Raw genomic sequence first — 12,751 nt, forward strand, 5'->3', positions numbered from 1 at the left:
ATCAGACTCTCTTCAGTTATTACATGCGAGATCCAGTCCAGTTACGAATCAGAGATAAAAGCAACAAATGTCACATTCATGGCACCGGCATTGGGACTCTTGAAATGACCAAAAATCCTTTGTAAGTTTTTCGAGTTTTGGAGAGTGCAACAAATTATTTTTGGGTTCAGATCATTGGCCCAAATTTAATCTGGCTCCAAAAACATCAGATATAGTGTATTTGAAAAAGCCCCTTGGAAGAGATGAATCCTTTTTAAAGAATTACATAAGTAAATGATTTAAACTCAAAGCTTTACATCAGAAGATCTTATCACTCCGTCTTTTCACCCCCCACACAAATCAATTCCACCAACCACAATCATTTCAAGCCAGTTTTGACCATAACTGTCGTCGGCCACTAGGTGTCAGCACAGTACACGTTATTCTTTCCTAGTGCTTCCATGGCCAATAACTCTAAACGATCTGTTTTGTAATCTGTCTGTGGTTTCCTGAAGTCTTCAGGCCGTCTGTCCCTTTCTGTGTTGAAAAGCACACTGTTTAGGAATTTAGATAGATATTATGGCATTTTTTATACTTAATTCATCCCATTCATTCAACCCATTTATTAATGTCTGCCATTCAGTGTTCCCCATTTCATGTTTTAGTCCCTTAACTTGTTAATGGATCTCCACGTATGAAACAAAACATAAACAAAATGACAATAAAAAAAAATTTAACCATTTGACACTGTTTTTTAATATTTGCAGATTTGTGCTTCTGTTTCCAACCTTTCTTCAACAAAAAGGGCTTTCCAACTCCTTCCGAATTAGAAGAGCATGATGGTTAAAAAAATAAAGAGTCCCCCTGCTTTGCCAATCCTGATAGAGAGGAGATTATTGTTTGAGGACTTACAGCTCGTCGCTGCTTTACCCTCAGTGCTTTATGGCATTTAGGGTAATGCATAGAACTTATGGAAACCATAGGACTCTGTGTTGTGCGCAACCTAAAGTCGAGTCCATTTGAGTGCGTGAGTGCGCTCAAAGTAGACTGTCAATTATCACGAAGTGAGACAGACTGTAGGGACTCTTCTGGAAATGCCCCCATCCACCCCTTGCCCTGCCCCCGCCCCCCTACACCCCCAAAGCCCCTCACTCTCATTCAGACACACCATACAAAAACACGCTGTACAGTCAAGTCACTCTTGGAACTGTTATCCAGCCACCCAAAGGACACGACGTTTCCTTAACATGACATCACACTGCCTTTTGCCATAAATGAGGACTCAAGGACTAGAGGTGCCAAGTTGTTTTTTTTTTTGTTCTTCCTTTTAGATTTTCCTACATTCATTTGGTCTGTTTTTATTTGATTCAACCTTATTTTCCAGGGCATATTGAAGTAATGAATGGAACTGAAAATGTGGTATAAATGTATTTTCATACAGGTATTTTAGAATAGAGTAATTTGGGGGAATTTTATGAAGGCCTTCATAAAACTTAGCGTAGATCATCAGGGTGTGGAAGTATTACAGAGGGATATTATACTGAAAGTTGCCAATAAATGAAACTGGGTTGCACCGACTTGTATGAATGTAGTTAAACTTAACAACTGCTTTTCTTTATTTATTTTAAGTTATTTATTTTTGCACATTCAGTTGTTTATTTGAATTCATTTATTTATTTATTTTCATTTCCTCACTTTAGGTTTGGTACAGAGATTATGAACTCGTGCATAATCGCTTTTCTATCATGAACGGATTGACGAAAATATAGACTGCTGTATATCTTGTATTGTATTTTATTTACAATGGTACTCTATAAAAAGTACATACATATAAGGAATATATGAAATAATGCCTTTATTGTCCATCCTATATTTTGTGGGAACTGCAATGTTTGGCTCAATCTGTTGAATATTTTGAAGTGAATTTGTGACTTGCTTTGTATGGTGTCTGTATAGAAGCTAAACAAGTCATCATAAAAAAATAAAATGTTGGAAAAAATATAAACACCAGAGTTGGTTTACTTGAAGTCAGACTCTACCTCTTCTCCATTGGTGACTGGACATTTCTCATGTTCTGAGTGAGACCATACACACTCATGTCTGTCCCTGCCTGTACCTCATCTCTTTATTTGTGTTGGGGTGGGAAGGTTTTGATTCAATGATTTATTTTCATGTAAAGCAAAATTCACTGTCTAACCATTTTCCCTCCACAGGCACAACCAGAAACGTTAATATCGGGGTTTTTTGTTGGGTTTTTTTTAACCTCTCTGACCCTTAAAGTGTTTGACATTTGCAAATAGATTTTGTGTCCTACCAGGTTTTGCAGGTAGAAAGTTGGAGGAACCTACTTGTACCAAAGCCTTCTTTCAAATAACCATTTTCCCTTCTCTCCTCTCTAACCTGTTATGAATTTTAACATATTTATCATGCTACAAAAGCCATTGTGACTATGCGAAAGGCTCAGCTGATCCAACACTGGGTAGAGCAGCAGTTGGTCTGCAGGTCCGCTAAGGGCCTGCTCTGGGTCTCAAACAGAGGAAAGGATCCCCCCCCACAAAGGGTTTCAGGGCTGAGTCATGACTCAATGTGTGGTCGTCCTTGGTCTCCTCTGTGTTGAGATGTGTCTAGTGTGGTCTTGGTTTGGTCTCTTTTTTAATTTTTTCTTTTTTAACTTGCACGTCGGTGTTACTGCTGTTTGTTCCGCTGGTCTGCTTGTCTGTTCATTTGGAGCTTCTTTTTTAAATTTTTATTTTGCAACGCCGAGTTTCTCCACAAAATACTGCAAATGCCTCAAAAACACCAACCCCTCACCTCCCCCTCTGACCCCCAGTCTCTCTCCCTCACTCACACACACACACACAAACACACACACTCCCCAACGCACACCCCAAAACTCACCTCACGCCCAGCAACTCCCACTCTGCCTCGTCCTCAATGTGACGCCTCAGTTTCTGACTGACTTTCTTGTTTTCTTGCAGTCACGGAAAGCCAGTGAACAGGCAAAGAGCGTTGACAGTAAAACAGACAGCATAGGCAGTGGAAGGGCCATACCTATCAAACAGGTAAGCAGTTTTATGAACCTTTTTTCTACTTTTCCCACAGTTCCTTGGGTAAGTATGATTCCTTTTTGTGTTGGGAGATGATGTTCTCTATTAAACGTCCATATGCAGCCATATAAAGTTATTAACAAGGAAAATCTGTGATTCGAGCACAGTCGTGTGGTAATTTCACCACTAGATGGCAACACAATGCAACAAAACAAATGCCCCAACGCTAGAACAAAATTACTGGCCCCTACTGCTAAGTTATGACCCATTTGTCTAAATCACACATCAAGTTAAAAATACACTACGGGTCAAAAGTTTGGACACACCTTCTCATTCAATGCTTTTTAGGTGTTTGTATTATTTCCTACATTGTAGATTAATACTGAAGATTAACAGTTTTTTGTTTACAACATGATTGCATATGTATTCTTTTATAGTTTTGATGTCTTCAGCATTAATCTGCAATATAGAAAATAATTAAATAAAAGCCGTTGAATGAGAAGGTGTGTCCAAACGTTTGGCTGGTAGTCTATATAGGCTTATAATATGTAGAATGTTTAGTTTTTAAAATGTTGAAAGCACAACTTGTTTGTTTCTGACATCATAAATTGCATAAATATGCTTGTTTAGAAAAAGACGCGTGTTTTGGATAATGAGAATAATCATGTTGTGTTTTCTCAACTGTCCGTCACTGGAAATATATTCCTGCTTTGTGATTTTTCAAAATCTACCAACGCAAACAAACGTATCACCAGACACCATAAAGCAAACCAAATGTTTAGACTTCTATCTTCCAGTGTTTGTTCATGTATTTAATGTGCCAATCAGTTTGGAAGTGGATGATTCCAGTCCTGCGATAAACATTCACAATGGTCCTACATTTGAATCGTGGATTACACTATTAAAATAAAAACATTTCACTGTAGTGAAAGTGTTATTGCTATTATTGTGTCTAATTTGCGCAGGTAGAATTTTTGCATCAAAGTTCATTCATGTAAATCCATATAATCAACGTAGACAGCCATAATCAGTTGACAATTTCATCAGATTTTCTAATAGACTTCATTTTCTTCATGCTGACAATTTGTTTTTGAAGTAATTTCATAATCTAGAAAATGCTACACAGTTAACTGACAACGCAGTGGTTGTTCAATTCTCTTCACATCTCCACACATTTTAGCTTCATTTTTGATTGGTTTTATTCTTTTTCAATGAATTTATTAGCATTTGATGTGATTTTTTTTTTTTTAAATTCCACACTCATATTCCTTCTTATGTATTTACACGTTGAAGTAAACAGCACCGTTTATAAAGTAGTGATCAGTGAATTAAGCGTCTGAGTAAGGATCATTTCTAAAGCTCTGGCTATAACTCAAGGACAAGTAATTGACACATTGATTAGTAATCACTCATGATTATATGAGAGCTTTTGAAAATGGGTCAGCATCCTTGTATTATCCTCCTTACCTGCAAGTGATAGAAGATAATGTCCTGCTTTTGAAAATGTTGAGCCAGTCCTCCTAATTCCCCGTAGAGGAAAATTGCCAAGGCTTTGGTCCGGCTGCCATAATGACAGGGTGACGCTTCCGAGCTGCCTCGCTCAATCAGAAAATACCGCTTTGTGTTTTTAAGAGCTACACTATCTATCAGATGACCTACCTGTGGGTGATGGTAGATGGTTATGTGATTGATAAAACGTTTTATGATATTGAAAATGTTAAAAAGAGAAAGAAAAAGGAGAGATGTTGCGTTTCTTCTGCATCAGTTTAAATTATGGCTGTGTTTGTGTACATCACCTTGAAGATGATTAAAGATGCCTCCAGAACCAACATAGGGTTTAATACTTGATGATTCGTATTCGTATACAGTACATCACCGGGAGTTCCCATCTAAAGTTCAGCGCCAATTTCATGGCAGTACCTCGGCAACTTTTGACAAGATTTAAACCCCCCTCTTTCTTTATCTACAAAGGATTCTTTAGAGGGGGGAGCAGTTTGGCTACAGATGTGCTGGGAGGGTTGGAGGTGGGGGGAGGTGTTAGCGTGAGGAGCTGATCTCCAGGTCAGTCAAATGCACAATCAAGGAGATCAAAGTATCAATGTGGGCTTAATTACCACCAAAACCCCCCACACCTCCCCTCCCTCCTCCTCACCCCCTCTCACCCCATCAGGCCAAATTACAAACTGCATACCCCCACCCCCCAAACCCCTGCCTGTCAACTATAAAAACAGTGAGTGAGGGTAACACCTATTCGCCACCGATCGCATTCTTGCCCCATCACAGAACCTCCCACTCCACCCAACACACACACACACACACACACACACACACACACACACACACACACGCGCACACACGCAACACACACTTTTTCTCCCCTGGCGTGTCACAAAGGGCCGGCCTATCAGTCAGCCACAGTGGCAGGATGCAGCTTTTCTCCTGGTTCGCCTGACAAAAGAAGAGAAAGACACTATCTCCTGTGTGTAGATATGACAATTGTGTGGAAACAGAAAGCGCGTCCGACGATCGGCCTGTTTCCTTGTGTCGCGCAGGCTTCAACGCACTCGTCTTTGTGTGTGTGTGTGTGTGTGTGTGTGTGTGTGTGTGTGTGTGTGTGTGTGTGTGTGTGTGTGTGTGTGTGTGTGTGTGTGTGTGTGTGTGTGTGTGTGTGTGTGTGTGTGTGTGTGTAAGCATGGGACTCCACACATGTTGCCTTTTGATCCCTCAAACTATCCCATAAAGACCACACCGTCGAGTCCAGTGTGGCAAACGATAGAGCCATTATGATAAATTATCTCAAATCATATGTCAGCCTTCCAATTACTGAAATTGATATGCTCTGTGAATGATATGTATCACAGTCGTAATGGGCAACTGTTCAAATAAAGCCACAGAAAAATGAGCGCGTGCGTGTGGATTTTCATATAATTGTCTAAGTATCTTTATTGATCTGCTTCACAGCTCTGATAAATAATATGAAGCGCCGCACTGATTGCGCGTATAGATTTGTGTATGCTTCAGTAAGGCAGCGAGATGAGCAACATATTTGCTTGTAAAACATGCATTATAAAGTTGCCGGAGGGCCACTGACTGGATCATTTACTTTGTATGATTAGAGAGCCATTTAAAAAGTGTTTACAGTTCTTTTATTGACTAAATTGAGAAAGAGTCTGGGCAGTCAGCAACTTGTCGATTAAAGAACACAATGTTTCTTCCTGAAAAATCATCACAAGTATCAATAGGTACAAAATAGTTAACCAAAAGGCTTTCAGTGATTCATAAATAACAGGTTGAAGAAAATGTGTGCCGGCTCTTGCTTCTCATTTTTCACACAAATATAACAGAGTTTTAGGGCTTCTTAGTTTTATTGCAAAATTCAACAAGTTGTACTAATAGACTGTTGATTGCTTTTATCTGACAAGTTAAAAAAGCTAAACTTATTAAGCTTCAGCAACGCTTTATGCTCATGGTAGTGTGTTTTGTCTGTGATCTTAACTTTGATTTAGAAAAAAATATACACTACCCTTCAAAAGTTTGGGGTCACTTCGAAGTGTCCTTATTTTTGAAAGAAAACTGAATTTTTTCAATGAAGATAACATTAAATTAATCAGAGATACAGTCTATACATTGTTAATGTGGTAAATGACTATTCTAGCTGGAAACAGCTGATTTTTAATGGAATATCTCCATAGGGGTACAGAGGAACATTTCCAGCAACCATCACTCCTGTGTTCTAATGCTACATTGTGTTAGCTAATGGTGTTGAAAGGATAATTTATTATTAGAAAACCCTTGTGCAGTTATTTTAGGACATGAATAAAAGTGTGAGTTTTCATGGAAAACATGAAATTGCCTGGGTCACCCCAAGCTTTTGAACGGTAGTGTGTATGCATATATATGTCATTTTTGGACAACATCTACAAATATTTTAGATTTACTGGAGTGTATTTGTGTCCTGCTACAGTGAGATGCTACAAACAAATAGATGAATTGATAAGAACTGAAGCAGCCTGTATTCTTGAGTCCCAGCATGCAGCCGACAGTCAGAACTTGCCCCTTCAGATGAATCGGGGTTCGGATTAGGATGATTGTCGGCTAACAGCCTGGTGCCCAGGTCACCGAGGGTCAGCTCTTCCTGATGTGTTAATCAGGATTAAAGCCTGCAGGATGGTCCTGGCTAGCAAAACACCACCCCTTTGACCCCCCATTTCACCTCACATACACACACATGGGGCCTGGCTGTAAAAGCACAAACATTGCCCCGGCTTAATCCCCTAATTAAGCGGGCCCCTCCTCGCTATTTAACCCCAGAGAGCCTCCTGGCCCTTGCACTCAGCAGCGTTTGGTCACCTCCAGCAGAGGAACTGCATTGTTTACCAGTGGATTTACTCAACAGATAAGGAAACCATCCAAGGCACTAAAAGGCCCCAGAAGATAAAGTAGAATAGAATAAAAGCCGAGTGGGCTTTGAAGAAAGGAGATCACACTCTCTAATCCCAGGATTGAGGGGTCTTCCAGAGTTCAGCAAGTTATGTGTATGAATGCAGGGAGGAGGTCTGGCAAATTGGATTGTCTCCGTTTCTGAATGGCCCCTTTGCCAGAGGAACTTGGCCAACTTTGGAGGTTCAAATGGTTACAAAAGAAAAACTAACAAATCATTAAACCTGTCAGCCATCAAACTATAACACAAGCAGAACAATTAAGAGATAAATTGCAATTACTGTCTTGTTTTCATATTGTTATGTATAATTGCTTCCGTACTGTTTCATAATTTTCACTTAACACAATGTTTGTTTGCTTTATGGTGTACTGCAAAGAAAATGCTCCATGCAACCACCATAAAAATCTGCAATAACAATAATAACACTGTTTTTATGGTATTTAACATCCATAATGGCTCACATCATCGACCATGCTGCTTTGAGAAGAGCATATGCTCACCGTGATGCCTTGTCTCTTACAGGGAATCCTTCTGAAGCGAAGTGGCAAATCCCTCAACAAGGAGTGGAAAAAGAAATATGTCACACTGTGTGATAATGGCGTCCTCACTTACCACCCCAGTTTACATGTAAGTCTCAACCCCCCCTTCCCGTTCCTTTTCCAATTGGCTTTATGGGTTTGTTACACCACTGTTTGTACTCGAGGGTGCTGCTGGAGGTTTTAACATAGGACTCGTTCCACCGCTGAGCACGATTCTCTTGATGCGATTACATTTACCACCATTGCTCTAGAGAACTGGATTACAAGCGTCCATGATATCTACAGACACTTACTGCTGTATATAATGGCCATATTAACTAACCCTGGGACTGGAAGCTTCGTATTAAAAAACAGGGTACCCTAGTGGTCATCTCGGCCCACCCTGTGGTGCCCATCCATGGTGCTGGCTAATGGAGACATGGCTGTGCTGCTGCGTTCCCGCCGCGCCCAGACTCCACGCTGGCTTGTATTTATAATGGTTCTCGCCGCATGGCAGCAGAGCCTGACCAGCCTCCCACATCCATCTTTGTCACAATCCCGCTGGGCCGCTAATACCTCTTAAACACTCGGCTGGCTGGCAGCAGACAGCTCAGGAGCCCGGTGCTACACTCAGAAATGCCCGTCTTTGCCCTCCGATTCCCTCCATCACTCTCTGATTCTTCCAGTCCTGTGTTTGGGATGTCTAGATCATTTGGCCGCGTAGAAATGAAAGGTATTTGCAGCGTCTTGTATCTAATGAGACAGCTCAAACTTTGAAAAGCAGCCCAATAGTTAGACTTGAACCTTGTGTGTGGCCTTGTTGCACTGACAGTGTGTTAGTGGTTTAATTTACAAGCACTTATTAGTCGAGCAGTGCCGGGCTACAGTGATGTATGTAATTGACTGAACAGGCTATCTCTTGATCATTACAGCTATTACAGGTCATCGGGGCAATCTATGAATCTATGAATCTGTTGACTTACACAGGGAGGTGAAATAAGGCAGACAGTTACATTAGCAGGGTAACAGCTCAAGCTCATTTTGAGCAGTGGAGCAGAGAAGGAGTAAGAAAGGAAAAAGGGGAAGAGGGAGATTGAGGAAAGGAGAGAGGGAGGGAGGCAGTCTGAGAGTGGAAGAGGGGAACCTTTAATTTCGCAGTCAGCCAAGCCATCCACACAATCACCTTCTGTTAATTCTATCTGCTACATCAATTAAATTGTTTGTAGAAACTAATTGAATGTGGCTTAATCACACATCTTAATAGCTTTGCACGCTTCGATCTGGCTGTTAATTCCAGCAATAAAATGAAATGAGAGCGCTCACTGGGTAATTAGCGAGGAGGCTTGGGAAAGAAATGAGTGCTTTATGACACGGTAATAAAGCAGAGGAGCCGGTGGGGGGACGGCAAAGGCCGAGCTCGCCTCTATCTGGGTCTTTTTCTGCTGAGCCCAATGATTTTCACCTTGGCTTCCCACATTTGGGCGGTAGTCGCTTTAAACCAAATCAAATGGCCAAATTGAAAGGGAATGAGACAGTTTGCATTCATTAAGCCTAACATCTCGCTATTTGGAGAGACGGCGTGGGCACAGGTGATGTATAATGGCTTTACAATCATTTTTCCACTATCACACACCCTTAGTGGAAGGTCTAAGATGGGTTGTGACTAATGGGGATGGAAATTGAATAGTCTTTTAATTTGTTTTTCTTCCATAATTCCTGGATTCTTGTTGGTCCACTGTGTGTAATCAAGTACCTGAACTGAGCCATATATTTAGAAATATTCAGACTCTTGCTAGTATGGGCTGCTCACTGCTGTCATGTTCTTATTTGTAACTTTCTGTAGGACTACATGCAGAATGTGCATGGAAAAGAGATTGACTTGCTGAGGACAACAGTGAAGGTTCCTGGGAAGCGACCACCCAGAGCTGTGGCCACCGTCGCCCCCACCGCCAGTCCCAAAACCAACGGGCTGACCAAGGACCGCAGCACCTTGCAGCTGGGCATCGGAAACACAGGTTCGAATCCCTGAGTCATTAAGTCTCAAGGCCAGATTAGTGAAACTGTGCTTCTTTTCCAGTTTTCATTTTTAACAGACATTATTTTCTATCATCTGACTAGAACTGAAACAAGCTTGATTCACGAACTGACAGAAAATTTGTCACAATTTCGATAATTACTGAATCATTTGAGACATACATTTGATGCTTCAAGCTTTAAAATGTTGCAGTTTTCTATAATTCTCTTTTATATCACTGCAAACTCAATATTTTATAGTTGTTTGCCCAAACAAGCAATTTGAAAATAGAATAAAGAATGTGTTACAGTCACTGACTACTTTTCAAACAAAACAATTCATCAACCAATCAAGAAGATAATCTCCGCTGAATGTAGTAATAAAAATAAGCTTCATTTGCAGCTATAATTCTGAAGTTAATATCACATAATAATAATGCCCACTTAAACTGATAAATTCAAAATATGGACCTGGTAGGTAATCAGTTATGTATTTCCAGCACTACCTAAAAGACACAACAAATCACTCAATGAGCTTTTTATTACAAATTTTATACTGTCCTCTGTTTGTGATTAGTCATATAAATGTCTCCCAACAGGTTAATTATCTACTTTCTGTATGTTTCTTTCATGCAAATTAGCTGCCTCAGAGTACACACAATGATGACTTAATGAGCATCTATGACAAATCTATTAATACTACAGGTTACTAAACAGGGAATTTAAGATTGTGTTTAAACATCACAGTTGTGTTTATGGAGCAATATTACAAAAATAGAGGGTTTGTTTATCCTGGCTATTAAGTGACTGTGACACTGACCTAGTTATTTTCCATCCTCTGTGGTAAGCGAGGTCATAGCAACAAAAAACCGCTTTGGTCCTGAGCATCGTGCCAGGGTTTCTCCACCTTCAAATTTAAAAATAGAGCTCCTCTCCTAGCGAGCTCCACCACCGGAGGCTGCTGGGAGTCTGGCAGGCGTATAGAGGGGAAGCCAGTGATTGGATTTAGGGGTTAGGATTAAGAGTAATTAATACTAATTAGCGAAGTGATCCCCGGAGGGAGGCGGGGTCCTTCATCAGCTGTAAAATGGGCACAGTGTTTCCATCCGTCAGGCTAAAGCTAACCGGCTGAGAGTGAGTTCAGTGCCAGAAACAGGTCAGCAGGGACCGTTAGGACTGTCCTGGCAGGTTACTGCTGTACATGGCCAAGGTGTGTGAACAGGTTAATCCGTCAAAAGCTGAAAGATGTAGGAGTTTACAGAGCACAGGACACGAGATCGAGGTTGTTTCATTCCACAGACTGTTCACCTTGAGTGCTGGGTTGAGGGGAGTCATCAGGGCAGACAAAGGGCCGTGAAAAACAGGCTAGAGAAGGTTTTGGTAAAACCCCATCCAATGGATTTTGTTTTGTTTTTTTCACTTAATTTTCTTTTTAACCAGACAATGTTGTTTTCTCCCGATGCGCTTCTCATAAAGAAGACTCCTCAATGACAAATTCCCAAGATTTTCAGTTGCCATCCATTTCTGCATCAGGGAACAATGTGAGGGAGATTTGCCTTAATCTCCACTTAGGAAAAGAAAGGTTACAAATCACATCAGGTCTCTCTCCGGGTGGAGGACCCTCTTCTGATTATGCGATCGGGATTTTGATTTCATTAGACATGCAATTGATGAAGGGAACAAAGGGGTAATTTTTCATTCACGGCGTCCAAATCACAAGCCTTGTCTTTGCCTTTGGTAATTCATTCATTCCTTAGATCTAAAGACCTTTATAATCACTGGGAGAAGAGGGATAGCGACGGAGAGAAGGAGGGGCGGAGTGAATGGGGGAGATGGGAAGATGAAGAGGAGAGGTTGAGAAGACAGAGAGTAAATGTGAGAACGCATGCGCCCGCAAGTGTGCCAAGCGGCCAGGTTTAATTCCTTTGCTGGGTGCTGAGCGGAACCATTTTAAATATGATCCTCCCTGTTAACATGCGTCCTGCCGTGTCACCAGCGACAGATACATTGTATCAAAGTATTAATGGGCCCAGTCACTTTTAATCAATCCTGTGGGAGAGACGCTCTCTGCTCTGCCTCCACGGGGAAGAGGTGGAGATTTCCAGAAAGTGTTTAGCTCATTCCGTCCTGACTCTGCGCCACAATTTGCTTCCAGCCCATAACCAAATAGCCACATATTCGCTGACCGGCAGACTCTACCAGCACCTGCATCACATCTTCTTTTAAGGCCTTAACGTGGCCTGTTGTCAGTACTGTGGAGCAATGGCTTGATTCTGAATCCCTCAACCCCGTCACGTTGAGAATAGTTTAGTTGAACTGATTGAACACTGTTATTTCACACTCTTATTTATACAAAAGTGAATAATGTTTCAGTAAATCTACTTCCATTCTCCATGACCATGCAGAAGGACACCCTGGGAAAGACTGATACAGTTAATACATTGCGTTTAGATCTGTTTTGTCTAGAAATATTTCTGTCTTCATTTGTGAGCTGTAAATGTACGCAAGCACCCACTGACAATTCAAGGATACATCATAAACGTAAAAAAGCCTGTAAATTTCCAAATGGAAAATAGGCCGCACTGCCATACACAAGGGTTCAAGTAAATATCTTAAAGTTAGTTTCTTGCACACAGATTGTGAAAAGATGTTATTAAATACACAAGTATGTTTGAGTGACTTGTAATGGACTGGAAGCAGCAGCAGAAGCAGCAGTTTGAGAGGTGGAGGGGGACATCTGGGCGTTGGTCGTG

The 12,751-nt window shown here is 41.0% G+C and overlaps 1 protein-coding gene across 4 annotated transcripts in view; it reads left to right on the top strand.

Annotated features, from left to right (window-relative positions):
* agap3 (ArfGAP with GTPase domain, ankyrin repeat and PH domain 3) overlaps window positions 1–12,751 on the top strand; it is a 124,243-nt gene that overhangs the window by 72,659 nt on the left and 38,833 nt on the right. For 3 of the 4 annotated variants that reach the window (XM_023270343.3, XM_035948236.2, XM_023270342.3), the window contains exons 9-11: window positions 2,958–3,041; window positions 7,990–8,094; window positions 9,829–10,000. In XM_023270343.3, the coding sequence (XP_023126111.1) occupies window positions 2,958–3,041; window positions 7,990–8,094; window positions 9,829–10,000 (361 nt within the window). Of the gene's footprint in view, window positions 1–746; window positions 1,985–2,957; window positions 3,042–7,989; window positions 8,095–9,828; window positions 10,001–12,751 lie in introns of those variants that run through there. The other variant, XM_023270348.3, reaches the window with a different exon arrangement.

The sequence above is a fragment of the Amphiprion ocellaris genome, chromosome 10 (genome assembly GCF_022539595.1).
Source record: "Amphiprion ocellaris isolate individual 3 ecotype Okinawa chromosome 10, ASM2253959v1, whole genome shotgun sequence".
Classification (NCBI taxonomy): Eukaryota; Metazoa; Chordata; class Actinopteri; family Pomacentridae; genus Amphiprion; species Amphiprion ocellaris.